Genomic DNA, 8,591 nt, shown 5'->3' on the forward strand with positions numbered 1-8,591 from the left:
TCTGTCCTTATTTGATCTCTGTGTGTGTGTAATTTGATTTATCGCTTATTTGATCAATATCGCTTATTTGATGTTCTGTCCTCATTTGTAATTTTATTGTAACTTTATCACTTCGTTTGTGTAGACATGTACCTTGAGCCACCTTTACATTTAATCTATTGAAATTAGACCAATGATAATGTGTTTTTTATCTTTTTCAATTTGATGTAAGTCAAAATATTGAGTGTAACTTGAATCACAAATTAGAAGTCTTAAATCCAAGTTTTTGTGAGGCTTGATTCAAATCAAACAGATTATGATTCAGATCAAACACTTGTTTGGAAGTTTAGAATCTGCCTCTGCCATTTTGATTCAAATCAGAGAAATATGTGATTCGGATCACATGTAAGTTGATTCAAATAATGGAAATCAAATTTTCTTCAAAATTAACTATGATTCGAATCACTTTGTTTGACTCGAATCACATACCCAAGCACGGTTTAAGTAAAAAATAACAAACTCTTCACGTTACTATCTTTGATTCAAATCATTATTTATTTGATTCAAATCACAAACTCATAATTTAACTTGAATCATATTGTATTTTTCCTACATTTTGTGCCTTGTCTATATCACCTATCTAAACCTTTTTGCTTGTCTTTTTATAAGTGATATTATGAAAAATCATTTAACATCAAGTGATTTCAAATGAAGAGAAATTCTTTTGATAAGCTGTTGAATCATTTTGGTTAAGAACCCTGGATATTCATCAAGAAACCAATAATTTTTTGACAAGAGCTTTGAGAGAAATCATGAAAGTTTTCTTCATTTACAAACACATTATCTCCTTGATTCAACCTTGTGAAAAACTTCCTAGAATATTGAGTTTGTGAGAAGTTTGTAGTTGTGTGATATCATTTATGCATTATCATCATCTTTAACCTTATACAAAAAATCTATTATTGTGGTGCTCAATTCTAAAGATTGAGTGTGAGCGGTAAATTAAAGGTACATTAAGGAATCTATTATTTTTCTATGAAGTTTTGTTGCTTGTATAAGGAGAAATGATAGTTTCTTTGTTTAAATTATTGATTGATGCTTATGAAGCGAGATAAGAATTTCTCAATACTCAATGAAGACTTTGGTGGATCCGAATAAAAGTTGCCACAAAATAAAGTTGAAAATTGTCCAATCATTTGTTGTTAGAACAATCGCTTAGACAAGTCTTTGTCAGATCTGAGTAAAGGGTGTAGCAAAATTGAATCCCGTATCATTATTATTGTGTCTATCAAGTTTGTTTGATCATATCATTACAAATATTAAGTATTAGAAGTTGTGTAATCTACATCAACATAAGATATATATCATAATTCAATCTTTATCTTTCAAAAACTATGTTCGCTTTCAAAAACTATAGTATATCACCTCCGATTTTTATTATAAGTCATTTTGAAAAAAATTTGTACCATAATATAAGTCGCTTTATAATTCCAATAAATAATTAATGATATTATTATATCTTTAAATATTTATTATTCCATCTCTTTTTAATTATGTAAATTTATCTTTTACATGTCACTAAAAAAAAAATTATATAAAAACCTTCATAATTTTTTATTTTCATACAACTATAATTTTTTTAAAAATCTAAAACAACTTATAATAAAAAAATTACTACTAATATTTACACATATTTCATTAATAGACGTAATAAGTAAAAGAAGCTTCTATTGGCCATATTTCACATCAAAATATTAATGCAAACAATTCTAAATAACCACTTCGAGGTGGGATTTGACCAAAAATTAAAAAAATAACTTGACGTGGAATGTAATAGGAGAAATTACGATACAGTACAACATTCATATTCTGTGCTGTTACTGTAACAAACCCCGCTCTACCTCAGATCTACTTTACCCCTCCCCAGTAACTCCCACCCCCAACCACATAGTACCTTACCGTCTTTTCCCCCCATTTCCCTTCTTCAATTCCATTTCCCATTCCTTCATTCTCCATACCCTAGACTCCAAATTCTTCCTCACACTTCAATCTTCTCACCTCAAAACCAAAATCTTACTCAATTCCATTCTCAATTAGGGTTTTCTTCATAACCTCAATTCATAAATGATGGGAATTCGACCTCAGCAATCGTCTGTAGACGAAGAGGACGAGGACCTTCTAGGTTGTGGAACTACGGTTTCCGGCCAATCAGGCTCCACTAGCAGGAGTGCCGGTTTGCCGTCTTCCGGGACTGCTGCTGGTGACAACGCTGCTCTCAAATTAAACCATCTTGATATACAGGATGATGAGGCTGGATCACAGGGAGCAGTTGCGTAAGTTCTATTCTATTATGTTCTTCATTGTTTATGCTAATTGTTTGAATTGATTCTTAATCACTCGATATGTATGCAGTAGCAAGAAGAAAAAGAGAGGGCAACAGAGGGCTGTTGGAGGTGATAAAAGTGGAAGAGGGCTTCGCCAATTTAGCATGAAAGGTTTTTATATCTCTCTTGTTTCACCAATTTTGTGTTTAGGATGATGATACTCTGCATTTAGTTTGCAGAGTATTGAGATGCTGATTGTGGAATTTATAGAATTGGTGTTTAGATACCTATGCTTTGTAAAATTGACATTTTTTTTGTGTTTATTTTTGAGGTTATGCTGACTATTTTCTTTCTGGTTTTGCGTCTGATTTATTATTGGTTCTTTGCAGTGTGTGAGAAGGTGGAAAGTAAGGGAAGAACAACTTACAATGAGGTTAGGTGGTTACTCTAAGTCAGTTTTTGCTATGTTGAAATCAATCTCTTGCTTCATTTGGTGAATTGTATACTTAGGATTTAATGTACATAACAGCTTCGAATCTGTGTTTTTCCCTTTTTTTTCTAAAATACTTTTGTCAATTATTATCATCATAGCTTTCGGGGATGAGGTTGATTATGGTAATTATTGGTCTCGGGAACATGTGGACTTGATGCCCACCTTCACATTTCATCGCCCATATTGTCTATGTCTTTCGTAATTGTTTTTATTCCTGTTTTCCTCATTTATTTCTTGAGTTTAATGTAATTATTTTTATACTGTAGGTGGCAGATGAACTTGTGGCTGAGTTTGCTGATCCAATCAATAGTGTTTTGTCCCCTGATAAGGTATTCTTTCATTCACAAGCAATTTCAATATTATCTGCTACTATGATATTTAAGGTATATTAGTATTGTGCACTTACTTTTTGTGGGGAATGAACATTTGCTAGCAACAATACGACGAGAAAAACATTCGACGAAGGGTCTATGATGCTCTGAATGTTCTAATGGCAATGGACATTATCTCTAAGGATAAAAAGGAAATACAATGGAGAGGTCTTCCTCGTACTAGTCTGAATGATATTGAAGAGCTAAAGGTTTGCCCACATTCTTGATTTTAAGATTGAATAAAAAAATTGATTGATTTGTAACTTTTTGACTCTATGTGGCTTATGCTTTACACCTGCAATGATGTTCCGAGCTAATCCTAAAATACATTAGAGGACTATTTTAACTTTTCATTTGATTCAACAGACAGAGCGGCTTGGGCTTAGGACTAGAATTGAAAGGAAATCATCCTATCTGCAGGAGTTAGAGGAACAAGTAAGTCCATTTTACTCAGTAATAGGTTTAATACGGGAATGAGATGCTGGACCTGGTTTGCTGCATTTGAAATTGCACTTGGTTATATTCACTTTATTTTTGTAGTGTTTAGTTTCTGTTTGCTAACTGCTTGTATTACTGTGTCAAGTTTGTAGGTCTTCAAAACCTTATTCAACGAAATGAACAGTTATATAGCTCCGGCAATTCTCCTAGCGGAGGTGTATCTTTACCCTTTATTCTAGTACAGGTAAACCATCATCTCACCAGTCTCTCTTTTTTTTTTTCTTTTGGTTTCCCATAGGCTCCCTCCACCAGAGGTAATCCTATTTGAGGCTTTGTCGGATACTAAATGTAGACACCTGTGAACCTTGGTTTGCCATGTTATGGGACACTAGCCCCTTCTGCTAGACCGAGCCCCCGACGGTGCCTCTTTTGGTTATTTTATCCAGTAGCAGATGTTGTTGATTTTCCCCCGGATCTTCAATTGTATGATAACTATATTATTCCACTTACCCACATATCCCACTAAGTGGGGTCGGTTACATGGATCAAAATCCGCCATAATGTTCTATCCAATTCGTATCTAAATGTATCTATCCAATACCATGTTTATATTATATTGGCATAAATTCATTGTACAGAATGTACTGGATTAGTTGACTTGAATTTTAACTTAATTGAATCTGTCTATGGAATGTGTGTAACAGCTAAACACTATAAGCTAGAAATATTTTATCAGCTCACGTGGTCAAAGTTTCTCTGGTTGCCGTTAGCCTTTATATCTGCTCTGCTATGTTATGAGTCTATATGCGAAGTTCTTGGCCACAAGAAAGTTTCCAACTTAATTTTAATGAATAATTTACTTGTCCTGCTGGCCGCTGTGATATGGCTCTTATGGTATTATTGTTTGACTAATCTCATATTGCTGGCTTTTTAAAACTGTAGACTCGTCCTCATGCAACTGTTGAAGTGGAAATATCAGAAGACATGCAGCTTGTTCATTTTGATTTTAATAGGTAAAGCTTCAGTTGCCTTTGCCATTCTTTCTGAGCTATGGCATAATTATCTAGGTCTCTATGCTGTCTTATTCATTGTGAAGACTTGTTAAATAGTGTCGTTAAGTCACGAATTTGGAACTGGCGTATCCTATTATGGCCAAACAAAGGCCACTAAAAGAATTTTCAAATACAGAAGTTTTGGGAGGCAGTTATGGTGGTGCGTTGCGTTTGTATCTTTGCTGTGAGATGTATCTGCAACTTATTTATTTTACTCTCTTATCTCTCTGCAGTACTCCCTTTGAGTTGCATGACGACAATTACGTGCTAAAGGCAATGGAATTCGGTGATAGACCACAGAGTGATACTGTTACGCACAATGTTACAGATGCAGGTGAAGGTTCTAGCATGTCCGGCATGCAGTCACAGGTTCCTCCTTCAGTTTCAAGCGTGTCGACTAGGCCTCCCACATCACCTCCACTCCCGGGAATATTAAAGGCAAGAGTTAAGCAAGAACATTGATCTGCAAGTTTATGATGTCGTCTTGCCTTTTAAGTATGTCTGTATATTTTGTAAAGAAATTTACCGAATTAATATACCTTCGAAATTGTTGGTCATCAGTACAGACAAGTCATTTGGTAGGTGAGAAGCAGATTGGTCTGCTTGCTTCTTTATTATTTAGGTTTGACTGGCAAATTCTTTTACTATCATCCACCATTTACTACCTTAGCAGAGTTTTTCTCCATATTTTTTGCGGTAACTTTTCCGGAGTTTTAGTTAGAGAGATCGTGGAATGGGTCAAAGAACATAAGATTGATTTCAGAGTTCACTGATTTACAGTGTAAATTGTAAAGTTTTCCAGCTTATATGGATATATTAGTTGGTATTTGGACCAATGCATCTTGCTTGTCTTGTACTATCATTTGCTGTGATCCTTTGGAAGTTCTTCGTACTCCAATTTGATGTCGATGGAAATTTTGTTACCCAATTTTCTTTTGGAACATCAATAACACAATAACTAAATTAGTTGTTACTTAAATAAGCGTGTCTAGAATCTTTTTCTTGTACTCTGCCTTTCTTGCAGTGACTGCTTGTTTGTCTCTATTTAATAGAGAATATGATGAGTCTTGATTTTCACTACACTTCCACTAGTGGATGTTAGGCTTTAATTTCACTAAATAAGAAAAGTCATGTTTTGCATTAAACTTCCACTAGTGGAGGTTGGGCTTTAATCTAATAGAATAAGGATGGTCATCCTTAAATAGAGCATCATGCTCCATTCCAAATCAATCAAAAATAGATTCACATTATATAAATTTATGAATCTATTATGGTATTCATAGCTTTTTTCGCCACCACCGTGGCTTCATAGATCCTATATTTTCGTCTTTCGCTACAAACTTGTCGTGTTTCTCTAATGGCGAGTCCGTCATCACCGACACTCTCTTCTACGACATCGAGTATTCCTTTTGCTACTTTCAACTACAAATTTACATAAAAACTAGATGATAAGAACTATCTAGTGTGGCTGCAGCAGGTTGAATCGGTGCTCCGAGCGCAACATCTTCATCATTATTGTGTTGCTCCGCGAATTCCTGACCAGTACTAATCCGAAGCAGATCGTCTTGCTGGTAACGTGAATCCTGCATTCACTGCGTGAGAAGTGCAAGATCAATTGCTCCTCTCGTGGCTTCAATCGTCACTTTCCACTTTGCTTCTCCCTAGCGTCATTGGCTGCTGACATACGTGGCAGCTTTGGGATCAGATTCACAAGAATTTCCATTCTAAAGTCAAGGCACAAGCACGACAATTAAGAACTGAGTTGCGGATACTCAAGAAAGGTACAAACGTTGTTATTGAATTTCTTGACAAAATCAAGGCAATCTCCGATTCTCTAATGTCAATCGGTGAAACAGTTTCTACGACTGAGCAATTGGATGTTATTCTTGAAGGACTACCTTCAGAATATGAATCTTTAGTTACGCTCATTAACAGTAAGGTTGATTGGTTTGATTTTGATAAGATCAAACCATTATTACTTACGCATGAACAACGAGTCATCAAACAAAAAATTGTTGAAGAAGTTGCTTCGTTGAATGTAACTCAAGTAGCAACTTCAAGCAACCATAATGTCATTCCTCAAGCAAATTACACTGTTGCCACTCCGTCAAATGACAACTCTAAATCTGAAAATGCCAATTCTAGTCGTAATTTTTATGGTGGTCGTGGTAGTCGTGGCAGCTGTAACACCCTTCTAAACCCCGCGGAAAATTAACATTAATCAGAGTAAAACATGAAAAAGGGTATTACAACTCCAATAAAATAAACAAATATTCATGTCATGCCATAAAAGGAACGATAAACCAAAATTATCCAGATAACATGTTAACGCAGCGGAATATTCTTAACATCTGAATAATTAAACATCCGGAGTCGGAGACTCGTAATTCAACCATAAAACCATAAACAAAAACGAGAGTTCATCAGTTAACTATAAAATAACGTTCCCAGTGTTACACGATCAGAGCATGACACAGACCCAATTGACTCTAACGAATTACTTGACGAGCTAATCCTCACCAAGTACAAAAGCTACTCCTCAATCTGAAAAATAACAACAGTAAGGGTGAGTCTCATTCACATTTAACCAATGTTATAAGATATAAATAATAAAATATCAATCACATATTATTCACCCAATTACAGTTATGATTAGATCCACCACAACATAATTAATCACAACAATTACACAATCATCACATATTATAACATTGGACAATCTTCCATTCATGTTATAATAATACAAGTAGCCTAATGCAATGCAACTATATGCATGTGGTACCAAACATGGGATAACCCATCTCACTGATCCACCACCATAAAGATTCAGCTACTTCTCTCACTAATTCCGCACAATGGGAATTAGCTACCGCTGTCCCACCACCATAAGGGATACAACCCACAACATATGATTATGAAATGCATGCATCACATACATCATGCTAATCATCAACACCAATCGACTGAATATCATAATCATCAACCAATGCAACAAATAATATCCACGCATAGTTATGCTATTTCTCAACCATCACAAACATATATTTAACATCAACAATATATGTATATTAATCATCAATCACAACCACGACATTTTAACAAGTAAATCATTCACCAATGTACCTGTACGCATAAACCGTCACAACCAAATAAAATCGAGTGTTTTAAAAATAAAATTGAGTCACGACTCAAAACACCATTTTATTGTATAAATTATTTAATCAGCTTCGCCGTACTCGAAACGGCACCAAGATCCGACTTACGGTTTGAAAGATATGGGTTTTAGAAAATAAAATAATTTTTTTCAAAAAGCATCAGTGGTAACCGGTTACCGAAACCAGGGTAACCGGTTACTGACTTTCAAAATGACCCTCACGCTGTTTTTTGTATGGGTAATCGGTTACTGCCCTTTCGGTAACCGATTACCGACTCACAAAATGTCATCCCTGCTGTTTTTACTATGATTAATCGATTACCCACCCTTTGGTAACCGATTACTTCGAGTATGCAACCCAAAATTACCATTTTTACAGCACCTGTACCAAATCCAAACCATACCAGAACGTACCATAATGTATTGCAACATCAAACAGCATCAACAAACACAATTTGGCATGTTCCTAACTCATTTCAAACACCCAAAGACTACCATACACAATCAATGCAAACAATTCAACAATTCTTCCAAAACCTAACATCCTAAAACCTAAACATAACCCCTATGAAAATAAGTTCATCATTAGCAATGGGCTTCACAACTGACACCCCCTTCTACTAAAAGCGACACTGGCCCATTAGCCTCATTATTCCATTTTTCTCAATTAACTCATATAATTCTAATATTTAATTCCAAAAATTATTTAAATTAAATAAAGAATTTTATGGGGTGTTACAACAGAGGTCGTTTCAGTCGTGGTCGTGGCTTTGGCCGTGG

At 35.0% G+C, this 8,591-nt stretch overlaps 1 protein-coding gene across 1 annotated transcript; it reads left to right on the top strand.

Annotated features, from left to right (window-relative positions):
* Window positions 1–1,869: 1,869 nt before the first annotated feature.
* On the top strand, window positions 1,870–5,321 carry LOC131623960 (transcription factor-like protein DPB). Its single transcript, XM_058894968.1, has 9 exons — window positions 1,870–2,312; window positions 2,392–2,474; window positions 2,693–2,736; window positions 3,063–3,125; window positions 3,230–3,376; window positions 3,534–3,602; window positions 3,751–3,849; window positions 4,548–4,618; window positions 4,891–5,321. The coding sequence occupies exons 1-9, from the start codon at window positions 2,104–2,106 to the stop codon at window positions 5,117–5,119; spliced, it is 1,014 nt and encodes a 337-aa protein (XP_058750951.1). The 5' UTR covers window positions 1,870–2,103; the 3' UTR covers window positions 5,120–5,321.
* Window positions 5,322–8,591: the final 3,270 nt, after the last annotated feature.

This window comes from Vicia villosa, unplaced genomic scaffold (genome assembly GCF_029867415.1).
Source record: "Vicia villosa cultivar HV-30 ecotype Madison, WI unplaced genomic scaffold, Vvil1.0 ctg.000089F_1_1, whole genome shotgun sequence".
In the NCBI taxonomy this organism is placed as follows: Eukaryota; Viridiplantae; Streptophyta; class Magnoliopsida; order Fabales; family Fabaceae; genus Vicia; species Vicia villosa.